The 23899-nt window shown below is 42.9% G+C and overlaps 1 protein-coding gene across 20 annotated transcripts in view; it reads right to left on the bottom strand.

Annotated features, from left to right (window-relative positions):
* Positions 1-23899, bottom strand: part of ICA1 (islet cell autoantigen 1) — a 157594-nt gene that overhangs the window by 5827 nt on the left and 127868 nt on the right. For 17 of the 20 annotated variants that reach the window (XM_024249240.2, XM_054558812.1, XM_024249247.2 and 14 more), the window contains 2 exon segments: positions 23841-23882; positions 12800-13069 (listed from right to left, as the gene is read on the bottom strand). In XM_024249240.2, the coding sequence (XP_024105008.2) occupies positions 12800-13069; positions 23841-23882 (312 nt within the window). 20 annotated transcript variants of the gene reach the window in all.

Raw genomic sequence — 23899 nt, 5'->3', positions numbered from 1 at the left:
GAACAGATCTCATGAACTTGAAACGACCTCTTTTGACAACTATGAAACCTGGCCCTTTCTGAGGAGCACAAATTAAATGCCCTATTTGGTGGTGGCAATGGTATTTTTGGCTAAAAATAGCAAGCCTCAGAGGCCTTTCATACCTTGGTATTTCCAACCAAACTTGGGGACCACCCAACCACATGTAGATATTTGACTCATCCACATTAGGTACAATTCGATAAAGGGAATTATGAATGAGGACATTAAGCCAGAAAAAGAAGTCAGAATGTAATTTCTGGGATTATTCAAAATTCTCCATCTCATAGCCCTGCTTTGAGCCCTAGATGTTCAAATGGAAATTAGCAAAGTAGTACAGAAAACAGGTTAGGCCACTGGAAAGGAAGGCAGCTGTCATTTCAGAGAGATAAAATGCTGTAATTACCTTTCACTGCAGGGCTGTTGTCATTTGGACTGCTTGTCTTTGGTACTGGCCATGGAGTAGGAGGGGGATTGACACTGCTCTCTGACCAGTCTAATATTCAAAACCAGAGCATGTCAGATCTAGTGAAGAAGTCACATGGACCCACCAGTTGATGGCTACATCCATGGTTCTCAACCATGGTTGCCTCCGAATAAAAATAAGACATTTCTCCCATGTTCCTCATACTGGAATACATTTGAGGAGATAGGAGATATGCATCATCGAACCCAATCCAAAAATATGAAAAATGAAGGAAAAGGTTAGATTCTGAAAAGCAAATAAACTATTGCTATGGATAAAGCATCTTTGCTTTTTAGCTTTATTTATGCCCATTTTTCTTCTCAAGCACAATCGTTTCATGATCATACCAAAGATTATCAACGGTGTTCTAAGGAAAGCAGGTGCCTTGTTTTTCTGTCACAAATGGGGAAAAGCTTAAAAGGGAGAACACCATTAAATGAAGCAATAGGACTAGTAACTGCACATCTTCTCAACTTCCAATATGATCCAGTCCTTTTATTTTCTACACAGCTAATTTAAATTGGGAGATTTACTTAATACAGATAAGTAAATGACAGTCCAGTCCAAATATATGAGGGGGAAAGAAACCCCTCGTTAACTTATGCCTCCCCCTTACAATGGTATTTGGCTTGTGATATGGTTAGGCTTTGTGTCCCCACCCAAATCTCACCTTGAACTGTAATCCCCATAATCCCCATGTGTCAAGGGAGAGACTAGGTGGGGGTAACTGAATCATGGGGATGGTTTCTCCCATGCTGTTCTCCTGATAGTGAGTTCTCGCGAGATCTGATGGTTTTATAAGGAGCTCTTCCCCATTTGCTCCACACTTCTCCTTCCTGCCTCCTTGTGAAGAACATACTTTGCTTCCCCTTCATCTTTGCCATGATTGTAAGTTTCCTGAGGTCTCCCCAGTCATGCTGAACTGTGAGTCAATTAAACCCCTTTCCTTCATAAATTATCCAGTCTTGGGCAGTTCTTTATATTAATAGCAGTGTGAAAACGGACTAATACACCTTGTATAACCCAACCACATGTTCTATAATGCCCCTTGTGCCCTGCCTGCCCCAGAATGGTTAAGAGGCATTCAGCACTCCTGTTTTAGGGCCAGCAAACCTAGTTCCACACAGCATTTACTGTCTATCCTGGAGGTTTTGGCATGACTCATATTTAAAGTAGAACTTTACCATAAGCTTCTTTGCACCTCTGCTTTCATTCTATATATGCAAGTCTTACCTTTCAATGAGACAAGGAATTTTTTGTTTTTCAATTTGCTCCAAAATACTTAACACAGCACAGGTAGATGTTTGCTGATTAAATGGATTGTTGATTCTCACTATAAAATGTAGACCATCAGAGGATGCATCACTGTTGGGATCATTATGCTTAAAACTGTATCCTTTTATTGGGATACTCTGGTCACAGTGTTTTTTAAGGAAAAGATTTGTATCTGATAAGGCTCTCAAGAGAGATCATGTTTGGAAGGCAGAGTTTAGATGAGGCAGTGAAACCAATGTCCAGAGCAAGAATGCCACTCAGTATATGGCACAAAGAGTATAGGATTTAATGCCACTTGTTCACTCTGCCATTCTAAGCTTTACACTTTCCAGTGGACTTCATTATAGAATTATACTCTATTTCTTAGTTTACACTTTCATCTCATTTCCTAGAGTCCTGAGCCCCTGGAAGCCAGGGACAATGTATTATTCATCTTTATATCCTTTAGTGCACTGAATGCTACACAATGGGTGTTCAAATACGTTACTATTGCATAAACATAAACAGAGTACTCTTTTAAACAGTGAGAAGTATACTTCTAAAGCATTATTTTAAGAGATGGCAAAGCAGTACCTGGCACATATTCAGTATTATAATAATACTCACTGGTTGAAGTATTTCATTTTAGGCAAATGGCACAAACCTCACGAACTTATTTATTAAGACTAACTTAATGAAACAGGTGGCCTGTGACCTATTTATTGAATCTAGAACAATGAAAAAATACAAAGAGTTCTAAAAGGCATTGTTATTCATTGGAAAGGTATTTGAACATATACATAACAGAATTCACAAACAATCAAAAGTACTAGACTTGGAGGGAGCTATCTGGGACCGTGGAAATGTTCTAACACTGGACTGTGGTGAAGGCTGCACAATATAAAGTTACCAGAAATCCTTGAGCTGTTCTCTTACAATGGGTGAATTTTTGGCATATAAATTATACTGCAATAAAACAATGTTTTTAGATGACCAGTATTTGGTGTAATCCAGGAATAACATAACCTCCCTGGTTCTTAGAAAATTGGCCCCTGACCATTTTCCTTCTAGACCCAAATCACATAAAATAGTGGTAAATGTGGAAAGTTAAAGTTGTGGTTTCTGTGTGTGCCTAATAATGCTGATCATAGAAAAGCTGAGAAGTATTGAATCTAACTGGTAACTGTCACCCTTTCCTGCAATCCTTCTCCAACACTAAGTGTACCCAAGACCCACCTGTCCTCCAGAGCCCATGCCACCTTTCCCCTAACCCCTGCAGCTTGCCCTCAGTCTCTCAGAACCATGGTTCTCACAATGTGTGCCCTCAACAGAGGCATGGGCATCACCTATGTGTTGGTTAGAAATTCAAGTTCACAAGCCAATGCTGACCTACTGAATCAGAATCCCTGCAGGTAGAGCCCAGGAAGATTTTAGCAAACACTCAAGTGATTGTTATGTAAGTAAAAGTTCGGGAAGCACTTCCTCAGCTGGTCTCTGAGGCTGCCTAGGTCACCATTTCGATTAGAATCACAGGATGCCTTTCGGGCCAGTGTGAGGACTAGGAGAGAGGTTCTTCTAAGAATCAGAGGGGCCCACTTCAGGACCCCACACTCCCAGGCAGCTGACTCCAAATCTTGCAGCTTTATGCTCTTCGATCCTATTGTCCTCTGACAGAGTTCCTGGAGGGCCAGGAACTTCCAGAGAGAACTTGAACTGACTCAGTAAAGCCAGGTGATGAGTAGAAACCCCTCCCTGATCTCTGTACGCTATGCAACACGGTGCGAACTCAAACAAGATAACTCTTCCCATTTCAAAAATATGCACGACACTCAGCTGCAGAGAACACTGGAAAAAAGAGGCAGACTCAAAGCATTATATTTTTCAAAGTATGACATGAACGCATTCCTAAAAGGAGGCAGAAATCAATTTATATGTCAAAATGGAACTCACTTCCTATCATGTAATGTGCGTGTTCTTGAAAAGCTATAAATAAATGAAACATCTGTGTATCAAGTCATACTTTAAAAGAACCCAGAGGCCGCGTGTGGTGGCTCACGTCTGTAATCCCAGCACTTTGGGAAGCCAAAGCAGGCAGATCACTTGAGGTCAGGAGTTCAAGACCAGCCCGGCCAACATGGTGAAACCCTGTCTCTACTAAAAAGACAAAAATTAGCCGGGTGTGGTGGTGGGCACCTGTAATCCCAGCTACTCAGGAGGCTGAGGCAGGAGATTCGCTTGAACCCGGAAGGCGGAGGTTGCAGTGAGCCGAGATCGTGCCACTGTACTCCAGCCTGAGTGACAGAGTGAGAATGCATCTCCAAGATAAAAAATTAATAAGAGGACCCAGGAATACAAATTATATTTTCAAACATGTGATTTCAAAGATGATAATGGCAGATTCCTTTATAGACAAAACAGATATCTTCTACTTGAATTCCTTTGTAAGTATGGATTTTTAAATATTGTTCACCTAAAACACTCATGAACCATACAATGAACACCTAGAATCCATGGATTTGGGGGCTTCTCTGCAGCAGAGGACGTGAAGATCATAAAGCCTGAAGACAGCCCCTCTTTGGGAGCTAAGATGATGGGAACAGTACACCTCAGAATGTTCACAAACACACACAGGGTATCATTATTCCCTTTCCCCGTGGTGTGAAGCAGAAACAACAGCCAGTTTGCCAAGTCACATTCTTTTCTCAGAACAATTATTAAGCATCAGTCTAACAATTCGACTACATGCGCATGAAGAGATAAAATAGTATGTCTATGACACCAACTATTTATGGGAAAAAAAGCAAACACTAAGCTCAGCTACAGTTCCAACCTCATTCATATCACTTTGGAAATTATTTAGGGGAAGGGTGCAATGAGGGTAATTATGGATTGAATGCCAAGCCAGATTTCAAATGTCTTGGCTTCTGTCAGGAAAAAATGCTATTTAAAGAGAACTTAGTGTTGCTAATATTCCCATAATTGCCATCAACTGTTCTCTAGCTGGTGCGAGTTGGCTGAGGCATTTTTAACATGAAGGTGTGGCTAGAAAGATGTCAGCCCATCTCAGAGTAGTTCTGTCAGGAGAGGGGTGGTGAAGAGTGAGCAACCAGGGCACTGAGTTCTGTGAACAAAATGACTACCCTAGCTTTCAGGATCCTTTGGTATATCAAATGTGCTACCCATTTGCAGGAAACAAATAAAATTTTATTAGAGCAAAGCTGCCCCCCTTACTTACGTAAAGGAAAATCTAAATCAGCCAGGCATAAGGCTGGCCAGCTACAGCAGCAAGTGAAGCCAAAGGACACCGCCCAGAGCTGCGCTTTGCCATGGGTGTCATTTACCAGCGGGGAGAGCCGAAGCCCAGGTCTGGGCGGGGATCACAGCCTGGAGAGCTCTGCGGTGGGGCTGCCTGTGAAGGGGAGAGTGGGAACACCACAACCACGTGGCCAAGCACCATCCTGACACCCACAGTTCCCCCTCAGGCCTAGTTTGCATGCCTGCAAGGGGTAGATAAAATGTCCTGCTTCATTTGGGGGTTGTTTGGATAAAATGGGATCTTGTAGATGAAACCAGGTAGGAGAGAGACTAGAGAGCAGGCCCTCAGTAAACTTAAGCTGAATCTAGGAGTTTGTAAGCTAAGCAGATGGCAGGACTAACCCCGGAGGACATCATCTTCAAGGGTTCTCATTTTAGGACTGGTTTCTTTTCATCTAGTGTCATTTGTCAGTTGTCCTCTCCCCCACTTCTTGCCTGCCATCCATCCATCCATCCAGCCAGCCAGCCAGCCAGCCAGCCAGCCAGCCAGCAAGTACTTTTGAACATTTACTGTATTCCAGGCACTGAGCTGTGTTCTGGAAATACGATGGTGAGCAACATAAATATGGGCCCTGTTCCCATGACAACCTAGAGCAAGAGACAGAAAATGGAATCAGAATGAGATCCTGTCATTTGCAACAACCTGGATGGAACTGGAAGACATTATGTTAAGTGAACTAAGCCAAGCGCAGAAAGACAAACTTTGCATGTTCTTACTCATTTGTGGGAGCTAAAAATGAAAACAATTCAATTCATGGAAAGAGAAAGTAGAATGATGGTTACCAGAGGCTGGAGAGGGTGGCAGGCGTGGGAGTAGTAGGGATGGTTAGTGGGTACAAAAATAGAGTTAGAATAAATATGATCTAGCATTTGATGGCATGACAGGGTGACTGCAGTCAACAATAATTTATAGTACATTTAAAAATAACCCAAAGAGTATAATTGGAATGTGTGTAACACAAAGAAATGAGAAACGCTTGAGGTGATGAACACCCCGTTTACCCTGATGTGATTATTACACGTTGCACACCTGTATCAAAATATCTCACATACCCCATAAATACAGACATCTACTATTCCCATAGAAATTAAAAGTTAAAATAAAGTGAATCCATTTTACAATAAGGTAAGGGGAGAGGAATGATTAAGTACAGGTTGTCGTGGACGTGGGGAGCAGAAACACCCTGACTGCTGGGGATGGGGGGACTCAAGGAAGGCTCCTCAGTGAGATGACAGTGGAGTTGAGACACTGAAGGATGAGAAGTTAGCCAGGTAAGACAAGCAGCATGCTGCATAGGTGAGTGGCACGCTCTAAGGAGAAGGGAGAGGATGTGCCAAGACCCCATGGTGGGGACAGACGGGTGCACTGAAGTGTAATATGGCTGGAGTCGGGCATACTGATAGCACACGCGGTTCTCCAGGGAAACAATGCCACAAAGACAGCTAAGCTAAGATGTGGGAGGTGTGGACAGTGAGGAGACAGTCGTGTCCTAAAGGACCTTATAAGCCATGCTGAGGAGTTTAGACCTTATTCAAATGGTGGAACAACTGCAACAACTAAGCAGGTCACAAGGCCTTTCTGGGGATCCTTGATTCCCTGTTCTATAAAACAGGTGTGGAGTAGATCAAAGTTCCTTCTGTGGACTAAATTCTGCAGAGCTCCAAGACCTGCAAATGCTCCTCAGCAGGCATAGGAAGTGCTGCACTTTGGTGGAACTCCATTCCATTGCCTTGTGCTGAGAGTGCCTGCTCTGCATTCAAACTATAAATACACCCCATGGTCTTTTCCCTCACGTGATTCTGAGTACTGGGAATGTCAATTACCTGGAGCCAGGCTAAGCCAGGAATGGCAGGAAGTGAGCACTGTTTGAGGAAAGGTGAAAAGGAGATAACCCGAAGCCTGACATTATATTAGCCTTAAATGGAAATCCATCTAAATGGCAACGGCATCTCAGAATTCGGAAAAACAAAAGAATACCGTGAAGGAACACAAGGCTGTATGTTTTTGGGAATTTGGAACAAGATTCCTAACTTCGGTTTGCAGAGTCCTAAATTAAAAGATGTCCTGATGCATTTATTTGAGCAGCTGGTAATCTTTCTAGTATTAGTGTCTACTTCTAAATTTTGGAAATGGGTAGAGAATTGAGAACATCGACTCTGAGGCCTCTCAGCATTGCCTGTCTCCAGCTCAGGTGGCCTCTCTGGCTGGCTCTCCTCCTACTCACACAAAGAGGCCTTGGGAAGGCACAATTTTCTCATCACTGCATGGCAGAGGAACCCCCACCCCCTACCATGCTGATAACTTCAGACACTCTTAGAAATCCCAGCTAAAATTAACTTCATCTTCTCATTTTCAGCACAACTTGATTCTACATGCATTCCTTTGTTTCAGACTCTTAGAGCTTAAAGTAGGAGGAAAAGAGGATGCCACTGTTCTCCAAATCCCCCTTCCTCTCCATTTCCCCAGGGGACTGGGGACAGAACGAGGAGAGAGGTCGAAGAAGAGAGGTAGAAAAGCAGGGGAGAATCCAGGGAGATGACAGAGGAGGAAACTGAAGAGATGAAGGTGGAAGAGGAGGGGGAAATGTGGATTGTGAGAGGGGGTGAGGGAGCTGGGGAGGTGGCCCAGAGCTTGCACTTCAGTCCTGGTGCCTGTCCCTGAGGACTCGGTGCCCCAGTCTCTCACGGAGAGCCAGGAAAACCTGAGACGCAGCAGGAGTGTGCCAGAGTGAATGTAGCTGCTGGCACACAGGAACAAGATTTCCTAGGACAATCTCAATTTCAAATATTCTATTCTGGAACATCATTCAATTTTGTGCGGACTTAGCCTCTGTCTCCCATACCCATTCCTCCTTTATGGCTCCCCAAATATCTCTATCCCTGTGTGCAACCAGGATGCCCAGGCCAGGGTGTCATTACAAGTCCTGCCCCTCTGACGGCTTCCAAACAGAGGTCTGAAGAGCCCCACTGGGAAATCCATTTTGCTATCAGAGACTGTACTGAGAGGCCAGAGAAGGGAATGGTGAAAGGCACGGATTCTGGAGTCAGGCTGCCTGGGCTCAAAATCCGGCCTGCCCGTTAACAGGAGTGTGATCTTGGGCACATCACTTAACCACTGTTCCTCAGTTTCCCAGGCAATAAAACGGATAACAGTAGCTGGCTGGGAAGGGTACGGTGAGGATTAAAATTCATCCATGTGAAAAGCACACAGGACAGTTCTTGGCACATAGCATGTGCCACACTGAGTGCTGGCTGTTATTTTACCATCTACAAACCACAGATTCACTGAATCATACAATTTTAGACCTCAGCATCTCTGCAGTGGGAACTAACCAAGGGATAAGAAGATAACACAGGGATAAGAAGCTAAGTCCAAGACCTCATTTTACAGATAAGAGGTAAAGGCCCAGAGAACTGAAGGGACCTGACCACCAGCTTCAGAGTGAGGGGGGGGCGGGAATTGCAATATAAAACCCAGGCTCTGAACTCCTCCCCAGTGTTTCACTGAGCCAGTATGCCAAACGGTTGTTTTAGTTTTTTGATACAGGGTCTCACTGTGTTGCCCCAGCCAGAGTGCAGTGGCATGATCACAGCTCACTGCAACCTCCACCTTCCAGGCTCAAGCAATCCTCTCACCTCAGTGCCCCAAGTAGCTAGGACTACAGGCATGCACCAGCATGCTCAACTACTTTAAAAGAAATTTTTTTTTTTTTTTTTTTGTAGAGATGGTGACTCACTATATTGCCCAGGCTGGTCTCAAACTTCTGGCCTCAAGCAATCCTCCTGCCTCAGCCTTCCAAAGTGCTAGGATTACCGGTGTGAGCCACAGTACCTGGCCAACCGAGTGAGATTTTCTACTCTGTGTTTAGTTTGACTACTTAGTCATTGAAGTGGTTTATTGAAATTGCTCTTTGAGATCATCTGGTTGATCAGGGGAAGCAGTTTCAATATAGGGTGGCCAATGTTTAATAATAATCATTAAACTATTATATATAACTATTCACGTGTATAGGTAGATTTTTTTTAGTAGACAGTCTCCTTCTATTGCCCAGACTGGAGTGCAGTGGCATGATCTCTGCTCACTCCACTTCTCGGGTTCAAGTGATTCTCCTGCCTCAGCCTCCCGAGTAGCTGGGACTACAGGCACGCACCACCATGCCCAGCTAATTTTTGTATTTTTAGTAGAGACGGGGTTTCACCATTTTGGCCAGAATGGTCTCAACCTCTTGACCTCATGATCCTCCCACCTCGGCCTCCCAAAGCGCTGGGATTACAGGCATGAGCCACCGCGCCCGGCCGTGTATAGGCAGATTTTCTAGGCCATGGATGCAGTGAAAAAAAAATCTCAAGCTAAAATTCATCCTTTCCTCTTTTTTGAGGGGATTGAGGGTCCTAATAGAAGCATAGAAGGCAGAATTTGACATGATCAGTCATGGAAGCGTAATGTCCATCCTTCATTTGTAACAAACACGTGTTGAAGGATCCCTGAACTGGGAGCACCTGCTGGGAATCTGTAAGTGTGGCAGAAGCTGAATGGTCTGCTTGTTTCAACCACTTAGGTTTGGCTTCTTTTCCTCCTATCATTTCAATTCTGTAGGTATTCAATTGGCAGCTGTTTGCATGCAAAGGAAATAGTACAGTAGTTACAAGTTAACATTTTTTTTTTTTTTTTTTTAGAGACAGAGTCTCACTCACTCTGTCACCCAGACTGGAGTGTAGTGGCGTGATCTCAGCTCACTGCAACCTCTGCTTCCTGGGTTCAAATGATTCTCCTGCCTCAGCCTCCCGAGTAGCTGGACCTACAGATGCACACCACCATACCCAGCTAATTTTTGTATTTTTAGTAGAGACAGGGTTTCACCATATTGGCCAGGCTGGTCTCAAACTCCTGACCTCAAGCCATCTGCCCACCTCGGCCTCCTAAGGTGCTGGGATTACAGGCGTGAGCCACCGTGCCCGGGTGATAACTCCTTTAACACTGACCTTGATAGAATCCCAGCAGAGGAAATAAAACTTCTAGCAGACAGAATGACCCTTTTAAATAGGAAATCAGATCATGTTTCTCTTTGGCTCAAGATCCTGTGATGGCTCCCAATTTTACTTGGGCTGAAAAAAGGTCTAAATTCTTCCAACAGCTATGAATCCCTGTGTGGCCTGGCCTCCGCCTCTGCATCCTCTGAGCACCCCTCCCCCTTGCTTAGTCGGCTCCAGCCAAGTGTCCTTCCTGAAGACCCTTCACTGTGCCAGGCACGTCCTCACCTTAGGGCACTGGCACAGGTTGTTCCCTCTGCCCAGAGCTCCACATGGTTCATTCTCACCTCCTGCAAGTCTCTGCTCAGATCTCATCTTCCCAGTAAGAACCTATTCAGCTCTGCAGCCTGACCTGCTACCCTGACAGCCCCAACACTCCATTATCCCCAGGCTCTACTTTTTCCTTTTCTCCCTAACATTGATCACTTTCTAGCCTACTGTGCGATTTGCTTATTATTATGCTTATTATTCACTGCCTGTCTGCATCCTGTTACAATGTGAGTTCCAGGACAGCAGACAGCCTTGTCTGTTTTGTCCTCAGCTGAATTCCCAGTGCCTGGCACACAGTGGGACTCAGTAAATATTGGCTGAATGAATGAGAGACTTGCTAAAGTGCTAGTAGGATGGCAACCTCAAATGAGATTTTGTTGGCCTGAGTAACAAATGGCCTCCCTTTGCAGTTCCTGTTTCTCTTTCCATAGCATGAGCTTGTGTTTCTCTCTCCCTCTCAGAACACCTCCCTCCTTGGACCTCAGTGTGGTTTGGTGCCTTTCCCATGTATATGGGGCAAGGCTAAAGTGCAATTCCCCATGGCCACTGCCCTTGTCATAGCTCTCAGGCACAGTCTGGCAGCCCCACCGTGGGCACTGAGATGAGCTTCTCTCACTTTGCCTGCTCAGGAAGTGGGCGAGGAGCTCTGACTTCTTGGCTGTCTGCTGATGTGTGTGCATGGGCTCTTACGATGACTGACACTCAGCCACCCTGGCTAAGCAGCAACACAGTTGCAACCATTCCCTGTGGGTAGTAGGGGCTCTTGTGTTTCCAAAGCTGAGGATCTGAGTGAGGTTCGTTCTGCAACATAGCTGGGGAGTCCTCAGCAGCCCTAAGATATCACTTGAGGATCTGGGCTCTGCCTCGACTCTCTCAGGGCTTGTTAGCACCTCCACCACAGGTGGGTGGGGATGAAACTCTAGTCAGTTGGCAGCCTTACTCATTTGCAGCTCCCATGAATGAGGTGGTGAAACCTGGGGTGAAACTCAGGGTGGAGAAACATTTTTGGATTTCATTTATCCCTGCTATCTCTACCTCCATTACTGCAAATAAATGAAATGGCTATGAAACAAGACTCCCAAAGGAAGATAAAAGGAGTCATGTATTTCATTAAAAAAAAAAAGACTTTTTTTTTGTCTTGCCCACCAACTCTTGTGTCCATGATCTCATCTCCAAAGACCTGAGGTTTTAATAGCCCATAATTACTTAATTGTTCCAGCTTTACCATTTTGTTCTCAGCTTTAAGTACCAGAAAAACATGTTGTTTATTAGGGAGACAGCCTAAATTCATAGAAAAACCAAAACAGTTTGATAATTTCTTAAGTGATTCCTGTTTTACAATTAAAGTCACATGAAAGAAGGAAAAAGTGTTGAAATACTAAAAAATGGTTTCCTTTCAGAAGCCTGTGTGTTTAGAAACTCAAAAATTTAAATTTCAACATGAGTTTCAGGCTTTACACTGTCAACCAATGTGTTCCAATGCTAGCAATTCTCAGCCAGCACTTGGTTGGTGTACCTTGAACCCTTACCGATGTTGACAACCCCTCCAGCATTTTTTTATTTTTTCAGACAGAGTCTCACTCTGTTGCCCAGGCTGGAGTGCAGTGGCACGATCTTGGCTCACTGTAACTTTGCCTCCTGGGTTCAAGCGATTCTCCTGCCTCAGCCTCCTGAGTAATTGGGATTTGGGATTATAGGCATGTGCCATCATGCCTACCTAAGTTTTTTTTTTTTTTTGTATTTTTAGTAGAGACGGGCTTCCACCATTGTTGGCCAGGCTGGTCTCAAACTCCTGACCTCAAGTGATCCTCTCACCTTGGCCTCCCAAAGTGCTGGGATTACAGGCATGAGCCACCATGCCTGGCCTGAGAAACCTCTTCTGATCAGTGTGGAAACTCTGTTTTTTCTGTGGCTGAGGAGGTAATGTTTGGCCCTCTGTTTCGGGCAGAACCAGAAGAGTGGAGCTAGCAGGGGGTCCTCAGGGGAGAGGCGGATCAGGACAGAAAGGGAGCAGAAATGCAAGATAAAACTTAGTGTGCAAAAAGAGTGAAGAAGCCCTGTGCAATGTCAGTCAGCACCCAGGAAGAGGGCATGCTTATGGGAACACGGTGAACTCAGGGCGGAGCGGCCAAGTCAACGGGGCCTTGACCATGAAAGCAGTTTGATCCTCTCAAGTATGCCACAAGAAGTCTAAAATCAAAGGATGACAATATGATTTAGAACCACTCATCTAACCCTTGATGTTAACACGGGAGAATTATGAAAAGGAATGTATTTTAAACCCTGAAATATAAAGTTGGAATGTGATTCTGAGTCTCCAGTTAAAAAGTCAATAAAAATAGAGAAAACATTAAAAAAGACAAAGAAGGAAGAAATATACTTTTGGACTGAAAATAAAAAGAATGAACAAACAAAAAACCCCATTTCTATCCCCACCATACCTACCTTGTAGCGAGGCCTGTAAGTCTTTCATATTTTGGTCTAAAAGCTGCGAAGGAAGGAAACCTGAGCCTGTCTGGGGCTTGGGGTCTGGCTCTCCCAGGGCCATAGTGGGCACTGGCTCCTTCACTTGGCCGTCTCCAAACACAGCGGCCCACTCTTTGCTGAAGTCGCCCTCTTCCAGGGAGGAAGCATTGAAGATCTCACTCAACAGCAGCAGGTCATCTTTGTCAGCACCTTCAGGTTCCGGGGTCCCTGCCACTGGTCCCAGGCAAGCTGATTGAAGTAACAAAGAACAAAACATCACCACGGAGGGCTCAAGCCCTCAGGAATCAATGCTGTGGGGGCTGCAAAGGGGGAGACTGGGTGATGGCTAGATTTAAGAAAAAAGTCATCAAAATATACGTTCATCCTATTATTACAGCCTCTCTTAAGAGTTTATAGAATTAAATTTCTAATCCCATGTTCCCTTGTCCCCTGTCCTCCAAAGCAAGTTCAGTTTCTGGGCATCAGACTCTAGAGTTTTGGTTTTTCTTTAATATAAAAACAAATTTACCAAAACATTTCTCAGATATGAAACAAAGCCAAGATTGAAAACATGTTGGAGAACTTAGTTCCTTGTTTGCATAGCTTCCCAAATCTTCCCACACAAGTCCTCAATACACATTGCCTGGGCTGGAACAGCAACACGCCATGTGGCAGCCTGTCCTGCCACCCAGGATGGGGAGAGAACTTTCACCACGCCCTGGCCCAGGGCACGACAGGGAAGGGGAGGATGTCCAGAAGCTCAACAATGCCCAAGAGAGGCATCCTTACTTCCTTCCCACTTTGCTGAATGAAACTCCATTGCATGAAGCAAAGGAAAAGTGGGTCTGGTTTGCCTAACTACCTTTTGCAGCAATAAAATAAAAGGGAAAGAGGCTGCGGATCAGAGAGCTTCACAGGCTAGAGACACAGTTCTAGGAGCGTTGAAGTGAGCACCAGCTCAGAGGGGAAGCCTCAGGTCCACCCCTTCCCTGCTATGTGACTTCAGTAAAACCCTTAGACCCCCTTGAGCCTCTGTTTGCTCATCCACAAGGTTATCATGTTAATAATGGCCACCTCGGTGTTGTCAGGAAGACCAAAAGAAATACACCTTAAACCTAATTGCCTTTCCAGAAGGAAGGCTTTAAAGAAGGCAGCCATCCTTACATGACAAACATTGGCAGAATACTGAATATTGAATACAAGTAGCATTATTATCAGAAATCTTACACCAAGTCCTTTCGTTGGGTTTATTACACATTTTGAGAACCAAAGACTGATGGTGTTATCAACTGTGGCTTTGTGGTGGTATCTAATTGCCACTTGGAAACTATAAACATTTTTGTTGTTAATTCACAAAGAGAAGAAAAAAATCATGATCTATGTTTTTTTTCTGAGACATGCTGCAATTCTGATATGGTCATATTAAATGAGATGACCAGGTTTTCTTCAAATATATAAGATAATTAGTAAGTACAGGCTTTAAAAAAAAAAAGTTCCCTGTGTTGGCTTTACTGGATCTATTTTCAACCACACTTTACATAAAGATCTAAAGATGAAGGGGATTTCTGATGAGCTGAGCAGACAGGCTATAAATCAGGGAGGGGAAGAATCTAGTCACTCTCATGTCCCTGTGGTTTAAAAATAGTGGCAAAACATCACTTTAGTCGGACAACTGTCTAATGTAAGCATCCTTATTGTTTGTGCTATCACAGAAATTCTCACTAAGACATAGCCTGTAGGTGTTGTAGGTGAGAAGATGGGGCAAATGGCATTTTAAACAGGCTTCTAAGACAGTGTGATTATTATTATTATTATTATTATCATTATTATTATACTTTAAGTTTTAGGGTACATGTGCACAATGTGCAGGTTTGTTACACATGTATACATGCACCATGTTGGTGTGCTGCACCCATTAACTCGTCATTTAGCATTAGGTATATCTCCTAATGCTATCCCTCCCTCCTCCCCCCACCGCACAACAGGCCCCGGTGTGTGATGTTCCCCTTCCTGTGTCCATGTGTTCTCATTGTTCAATTCCCAACTATGAGTGAGAACATGTGGTGTTTGGTTTTTTGTCTTTGCGATAGTTTGCTGAGAATGATGGTTTCCAGCTTTATCCATGTCCCTACAAAGGACATGAACTCATCCTTTTTTATGGCTGCATAGTATTCCATGGTATATATATGCCACATTTTCTTAATCCAGTCTATCGTTGTTGGACATTTGGGTTGGTTCCAAGTCTTTGCTATTGTGAATAATGCCGCAATAAACATACGTGGGCATGTGTCTTTATAGCAGCATGATTTATAATCCTTTGGGTATATACCCAGTAATGGGATGGCTGGGTCAAATGGTATTTCGACAGTGTGATATTAACAGGGTAGTTCAGGAACCACTTGAGCCTGCACATGGTGGGCAAGGCAGGACTGTAAGGTCAGGCAGGCAGCCCACCTCTGTGGATGCTGGCAGGAGCTGAAGGAAAGGAAAGCAACCTTCGCAGCTCAGGATGTGTCCATCAACACCTGTATCTATGCATGCTCCCCTCCCCAGCATCACCCTTTTAAGGATTATTAACATTACAAAACTCTACACTTCCTACTTTCAGGTAGGACTGGAATGCCCAAACCCTTTCTTATAGTTTACTTTTTGACCTGACTGAAACCAGATAATTACTGAACCAAACCTATTTTATTGAAACCAAGTCAAGTCAATGTGTAGACCCTGGAGGAGCAGATAATTTCAAATGCACCTTGGAAATGACGTATGTTCCTTCTACAGTTGCTTTATACAGCCCTCCACTAAGTCAAACCCTCAGGGAGGGTTTAGTATAGATGTCTGTCCAGGGAAGATCATCATTAACATTAGCAACAACAAATAATAAACTGTAAGCCTTCTAAAAATAATAATTTATTATATTTTAAATAAAAATAATAATTTATTACAGTCTGTAATAAAAATTACAGACTGTAATAGCTCCATCTTTGTTTTTATTGTTTAGGTTTTGTGCTATGGTGTTTATAATGGACTTTGGTGGTTTTTGCTAACTCAGCATCTCTTCCCTCTGCTTCTTCAGTTTTCCTGTTGGGAAAATGCCTTCCCCATGTGATCCTGGTGAGATGCCTCTGGAAATGACTCCTTACCCTCCACCCCAGTTAATGACTGACGAGGCTGGCCAGAGTCCTCCATCCGCCAGGCCATGGTGATTGGCGCAGGGGTGGACACATTCCGGAATTTGGTATATAGAAACTTAATGGAAGAGGGCCTTTCTTTGGGATTCCAAGCTCTAAAGATGCAAATTTCAGGCTTCCAGTGATAATGAAGTCAACACATAGAGGGAAACAGCCTCAAGAAGTGGAGAGAGAATCCTGACAACACTGTCTAAGCCCCTGGATCCAGCCTTGCTTGAAGCCAATCCACAACTGAGTGTCCCCATTACATGGATCAATACATTCTTTTTTGCTTTTAAAAATTTAAACCTAAACTATTTCAAATAGGGTTTTTCTATCAATTGCAACCAGAAAACTTTTTACTAATACATATCCTATTCAATTCAAACTTTTTAGTGACAGAAAAGAGAAAAGGACCCTTGGTGAGGATATTGCCTACAGCCAGTTCTAAATACAGATTTTGCCTACACTGAGGTCTACCATTGAACTTAGCTTTTTATTTGGCTTCCTGGTTATTCAACAGTTAACAGGCTACACAGTGCACATTTTCTCTTTTAAGAGAACTTACTACTTAGCTAAAAGCAATGAAACTGGCACTGACTTGAACCATAAAACACAAAAACCTCCCAATTATTGCACTGATAATTAAGATGCTTAAAATTATTACACATAATACGTAAGAAAAATCTAATTACAAGTAGAAAAGGACAGGTTCAGGTCTGTAACCAGACAAGTTGAGACTTGAGAAATAACTCTATAGTCAGTTGGCTCTTGAGAATCATGCTATCATTTTCTTTGAAAAAAATTCAACTCAACTGAGAGAAAATGGAGACACATGCAGAGATGTGATAAGCTCTTTGGGAGAAACTCTAGTAAGAAACTCCCAACTGGAGTCAGGGCTTCCACCCATGCAGACATGGATTGCTTCTGGGTTATGGTGCCCCAATCCTGCTTTTGTCTTAAAGGATGAACAAGGGTTGAGGATCTCTCAGGTGCCAAACCCACAGATGCTACTCCAATTCCCTTCACTCTCTTGCAGGCTCCCAAGTCTCTGTGTTTACTTTCTTATCAGATAACCCAACTACAGACACTGCTGCAAAAATAAGAGCCAACAGACATGACTTACTCACATCCTCACCTGTCTCCAACTCCATGACCTTGCAGGCATTGCCTCTCCTTTCTAAGATAAGCCCTCTCTGTGCCCTCCCCTCCTTCCTGAAGCCTGCTCTGTTCCCACCATTATTCAGATCCAGCACCTTTAGTCTTTCATTTTCCATTGCCTCCTTCCCCTAGCGGCAGGAGATGTGTGCCTATCTCAACAATAATCAGCCTTCACTTGATGTTGCTCTCCGCCCTCCCCTCACACTTTCAAGTTACTGTTCTGGTTTCTTCTTCCTTCCACAACCACATACTCTACTTTGTCTCTACTCTTTTCTCAGCTGCCTGTAATTAAGTTCCTGCCCCCACCCTATACTGAAGTAGCTCTCTTGAAGGTCAGCAGTGAGATCCTCATGGCCAGTTCCGATGCTCTTTTCTCAGGCCTTTACCTGTACAGCATCATTTGTACCACTGCCCAGCCTGAAAATGCTGCCATCTCCTGGGAGTCCCCATGAGGTGGCTCTCTTGGATGACCTCCCATCTCCCTGACAGTACCTTCTCCACTGCCTCCTCCTATTCTGGCTGCCCTTAAGGTTTCATCCCAAACCATCATACCTTCCCTACATTCTCTATAGAAGATCTTTTCTATTCTTAGGGTTCCAATGTCACCTCAGAAGGTTCTCCAATCTCTACCTCCAATTCCAAGTTCTTTCTGGAACTCCAATGACAAATTCCTGTCTGGGAGCCCTTCTGGGTTTGCCCATTGGTGAAGCTGCTGGTGCTCCATAGAGGAACCCTCTTACTCTGTATCTTTGCTTAGTCTGTGTTATGGTTTGCATATCTGTCCCTTCCAAAACTCATGCTGATATTTAAACCCTAGTGTGGCAGCTTGAGAGGTGGGGCCTTTAAGAGATGATTGGGTCATGAGGGCTCTGCCCTCACAAATGGGTTAACCCATTCATGGATTAATTAATTAATGGATTATCATGGGAGTGGGACTGGTAGCTTTTATAAGAAGAGGAAGAGAGACCTGAGGGAGCACACTCAGCCCCCTCACCATGTGATGCCCTAAGCCGCCTTGGGACTCAGCAGAGTCCCCACCAGCAAAAAGGCCCTCACCAGATGTGTCCCCTCGGAATTGGACTTTTTAGCCCCTATAACTCTAAGAAATAAATTCCATTTCTTTCTTTTCTTTTCTTGTTTTTTCTTTATAGCGTCTTACTCTGTCATCCAGGCTGGAGTGCAGTGGTGCAACCATAGCACTCCAGACTGGAGTGCCTCCCGAGTAGCTGGGACTACAGGCACATGCCACCATGCCTGGCTAACTTTAAAAACTTTTAAAGAGATAGGGTTTTACTTTGTTGCCCTCTTGGTCTCAAGTGATCCTCCTGCCTTGATCTCCCTAAGTGCTAGGATTACAGGCATGAACCCTTTTCTTTATAAATTATCCAGTTGCCGGTATTCTGTTATAAGCAACAGAAAGCAAAGTTAGACAGGCCGGCTGTGAGATTACTCACTTACTCAAAGGCCTTCAGTGCCTCCCTGACTACTGGCTAAAGTAACACTCTGTCTAGTGGTATTCAGGACCTCTATAGTCAAGCACGAATGCAGCCCTTTCAGCTACCCATCAATATAGCCAATCTGGAAAGCCTTCATTCAATTTGGCAAAACTTCTCTACTTGCCATTGCTCAAACATATTCTGGGAACCTGATGATTTGTCCCAGTGAGAAAAATCATACTTTTTTTTTTTTTTTTTTTTTTTGCAACCAATAGGAATCTTAGAGATCATCTCCTCTAACTCACTTTACAAATAAGGAAAAAGACACCCAGGTTAAATAACCTACCCAATGACACAAAATGTATTAGTTACAGACAATCTTGCTAGGGACCCCGACTCACAGTCAAGGTGTTTTCTCACTGCAGCACTCTGCTTTTACTTCAGAACCTATTAAGGATCTCATGTATAAATTAATATTTAAGCTTTTGTAAAGTGTTGAGGGTTTCTAAGGTCAGATGGCTCCACTGGCAGCCAGGCACCATGCAGGCACCGTGGCAGAAAGGCTGAGATGACAGATCCACTCAGCATGTTTGCCCTGTACTGCCCAAGTTTTCAAAAATAAAAACCCTATGCCCCTGGGAGAACATTCCCTAGGAGAACTGATCCTGAACCAATGAGCAATATCTGTGTGAAAACTTACATAGAGAGGAAGCTCTTTTAAGTTCAGACACGGTGTGGGAAATTGGTGACAGCTCACTCAGGTGGTATTTTTGAACTCATACTGAGTTTCATGACCTCAGCATAAATTAGAACACAGAAGATGGAAGGAAACATAACTACATAGACTGAAAACAAGAGCAAAGGAAAGCTGGCAGATAAATGTCACTTAATTTACCTTCATCTGCGTGTGAAACAGGAAGACTCCATCTCTCTGGTTTTCTCCCCCATCCCCACTCTGGACATTATGACTAATAATGTCCTGCGTGTACTGCACACGCTTGCAGTACAGATGAAAAACCCCAAACACCAACACTATCCTCACATCGCCCAAAGAGAGTAGGGGGAAGATAGGGAGGAAAACACCTTACGAAAATGGCTAACAAGAAAAACATATTCTATATTATAACAAACTGTACTTGTTTGGAACTCAAGAACACTGCTTCTAAGAACTTCGCTCTGATGAAAAATGATATAGATTATAATAAGAACAGATAGAGGAAAAACTACTCCTACTCTCTGAAAAACAAAACAAAACAAAAAACAAACAACAAACCAACAGTGTTGGACCCTGAGAAAGCACTAAAAAAAAAATTCTTGTTCATGATCCCTAAGCTTGCTACTCCATTTCAGCAGTAGACGTTAGCAGACAAGTAATCTTACTGAAAAACATAAAAGCTAGGGCAGGGATAAATATTTATAGACTCTTTATAGAATTTTTTTTCTTTTTGAGACAGAGTGTTACTCTGCTGCCTAGACTGGAGTGCAGTGGTGCAATCTCAGTTCACTGCAACCTCCGCCTCCCGGGTTCAAGCGATTCTCCTGCCTCAGCCTCCAGAGTAGCTGGGATTACAGATGCCCATCACCACGCCTGGCTAATTTTTGGATTTTTAGTAGAGACAGGGTTTCATTATGTTGGCAAGGCTGGTCTCGAACTCTTGAACTCAAGTGATCCACCCATCTTGGCCTCCCAAAGTGCTGGGATTACAAGTGTGAGCCACCGCGCCCGGCCAGAATCTTTATAGAAATCTTTATAAGGGTAAATCTATAGAGAGCACTACAGGCTACAGGATGATCAGCTAAGAACAGTATTTGGTTAAAAAAAAAATGTACCAAAGCCAGCAGTACATCCCAGGATGCTGAGGAAGACAGAGAGGAGGGAAAGTTCATGAGAAAAGAGAAGGCGCTTTTTAGAACTTGCCACTTCATATGTGAGGAAGCAGTCAGATCCCTAGTCAGTAATATATGGACAACTGCAGGAGACAATTCTGAGTGACTCAGGAGGAACTCAGAGGTAAACATGTATGATTGCTGTGGGCTAAAAGTTTTCACCCACACCTATGGTAGCTATTGAATGAGCTATTATTCTGACATGTGACCACAATTTAGAATCACAAGTCTAGAAGTAGTAACCAAGGAAGTAGCAGGAGATAAACATTTTATTTAGAATATAGACAATTAAAATTGTTTTAATTGGCTTAGTCTTGTCCTGGAGAGGGATCTTTTGGGTAAGGCCAACTTATGAGACTTAGGTGAGTTGAATTCATTGAACTGCCTTCTGCTTTGTAACACCACTTTTTTGTTCAGGTATCTGCTATTCATTTTTCTTGGTCCAATTTTGGGAAACACAAAGATTTCTCCATGTTATAATTAACGAATTGAGGCCAGATTGCCACATGTGGTCATAAGGCAGTTTGAGAGCCACTTTCACATGTCTCAAAATGTCACTAACTTTTTTACTTAAAACAGTTTTATAAACTGTGGTCAAATATTGGTTTTCCATTACATTAGCTATTTAGTAGGAGAAAGCCAATGTCATTACGACACTGAATGGGGGTGATTTTCTGGGCAATGGCTCTTTGAGAATCGTTGCTGCTGTCACGAGCGGTCTGCTTTTTGATAACATTGTACCACGGCTTAGCCATTACTTGTCTAACAGAATTACCACTGGGAGTGAACCAGCCCCCAAGCAGCAGGGTGCTAGAGCTTATTGCCCCCAAGTCCTATAAAGTCAGCCATCCCTGGATTAAGCTCTTTTTATTTCTTGACTGTTTAATGTCGTGCATATTGTAATCAGCATTTTAATTCAGGATTTGGGCCTTCCGGCAGTTTTCCAAAGGACACACATTTTGAAGTCAACAAATTAATGAGTGTTCTTTTCTTCAGTCACTACAAGTTCTCTGTGCACTGAGAGAATATTTTTATTCTACTGACCACGTTAATATTTAAGCCGATGCTAGCCTATGGGTTGACACCCTAGAAGCGGAGGCAGACAGTGGGGCAGCACTGCTCATGCCTGAAGAACGGCTGTGTGGGTTGGCAGTGAGAAAGAGAAAAGACCAATTATGTGACATTGCCTTTAATTGAGACAATGTGCAAACCAATACCTCTGCCTGAGAACAACTACACATTTTAAGGGACCAGCACATTAATATCTCTATCTTTACAATTACATAGAGTGCTCAAAAAAGGGGGTATGGACTGCTAGTCTACAAAACTAACAAAGATTGTAACTATAAACCAATGAGATATGAAAGTTGTTTTAAATAAGTAGACAAGTGTCAATCTCATTCCAACGTATCTTGGCACATGCTTTCGAGGAAGTTTATAAAAGTAAGCATCTATCGCAGGCAGTGGCATTTCTGATTTAATTCTGTGAAAAAATGTATGACTACTGACTACTGGGTTAGGGTTGTACCTTTACTGCCAAGTTAAAAAAAATTAAATTCTAAAACCAAGAACCTTTTTTTTTTTTTTTTTTAAGAAAGAGGGAAACAAAATACAGACTCATATTTGCTGTGTCTGGGTAAAGAAACACTAAGATACACTGGGGAATGGAAGTATTAGAATAGGGAGGGGGTTAAGGAAGAGGAATGAGAGTGAGGATTCTTTTACTGTGTATTTTTTTATTATAAGGCGGCTTTTGTCCCAATGTGAATGTACTACCTAGTCAAATTCAAACACTAAAATAATAAAACTAAAGAAGGTGATAATAAAAGCAAAGAGCAAATTATATAAACAAGATGTTGGGAATGAAAGGAATAACAGCCTTCCTATCAAAGTAAGTTAAAGCACGTGAAGGATTATAAATACATTTGTTTACTGGTAAGACTTGTTGAAACTGGGTGGTGGGTACCTAGGTTTGTTCTATTATTGTCTTTACCTGATTTTGGTAAGAATAAAATATTTACCCCCTCCAAAAAATTATTTGTAAAAGACACCTTTATTCTATCAAAATAATCTGTTCTTAAGCCAAAGAGGAAAACGTTTTACAAAAATGGACACCATGTATGGCAATCTACATTAACTGCTTATTACTTCCACTACCTGGTATGATTTCAATATTTATAAATGATTAGTCATTTTGATAAAATATTCATGGGCATTCACACAGTACTGCATAGTATGCTACCTGTCGTAAGACAGTAACAGGGAACGCAGATATCTGTCCTCAAGTTTATATCCCTAAACCCTGAAAACTTAATGCTAGAGGTGTGGTGCCTTTCTACGTTTGAAAAAACTTTAACCAATGTCCTCTGTCTTCCAGAGACTCTCTTCCTTGCACACTTTGTAAATTAAATCAACATCAAACCCAGACTGAACTGAGTTGTCTGCCCTGGTTGACTGGGGCCTGCAGCATAACCTCGGCCAATCTGTAGTCCTGTGAGAAATCTGTAAAGCCAGGGCAGGCTGCATGCCAACCACCAGGGCATGGGATGCTCTGGAGTTTGGCTCTAAATTTCAGGTGTATTTTGGACTCTTGGTACATCATTAAAAGGAAACCCTTGGTCAGATGGAGAGCTAAGGCTATAATTAGGCTGAACCCTCTCAATGTCTTAGGATTACTTAACACTCTACATTCTCACTCAAATCCATGGTTCTGGATTCTCTTTTGGGAGGTTTTTTCGTAAGTGATTTTAGGTTTGGTAAATTCAGGTGTGGGACTTAACCAAGCAAACTCTCCCTCTGCATCTACCTAAGGGTCAGTAGAGACTTAGTACAGTAAATCACCCACAAAACATTACTAGTCCTACTATCTCAACTCATGGCCATTTGACATAACCCTGTGTTAGAGGCCATCAACTACCCCTTAGACACGATCTCCAACTCTGACAATAACCCACCAAGGCTGTTGCTATTGTTTCCATTTTACACATAAGAATAACTGAGGCTTAGAGAGTTTAAGTATGAAGCAAATCACTTAAAATACAGGCCATTTATGGTAAAATCCGTCTTTAAATCCACGTGTCTGATTCTGAAAGTCATGTTTTTTCTACTATAGCATGTGACCCATGACATAACTTTTAGCTGTAGTAGTTTGAACATTATGAAATTAATTATACTAATGATGATAGGTCTACACATACTATTTTGTGCTTGGGCATATTTAAGGTCAGTTATAAAGACTGTCACCCAAAAAACTTTCCTTTGGAATGCAAAGCTATTAAAAAGATTAAGATTACACTTTCTTACATGTAAAAGAGTAATTTAAAAAATCAAACAAATCATAATCCCAAAGAAACACATAAATCTTACCACCTTCCTCAGGTTTCATGTCTAATAGTTCATCTATGGGTCCTTTAGAGAAGAGGAAA

The sequence above is a fragment of the Pongo abelii genome, chromosome 6 (genome assembly GCF_028885655.2).
Source record: "Pongo abelii isolate AG06213 chromosome 6, NHGRI_mPonAbe1-v2.0_pri, whole genome shotgun sequence".
Taxonomy (NCBI): Eukaryota; Metazoa; Chordata; class Mammalia; order Primates; family Hominidae; genus Pongo; species Pongo abelii.
The sequence above is the reverse complement of the archived record's forward strand: the minus strand, read 5'-3'. Positions and strand labels throughout refer to the sequence as shown.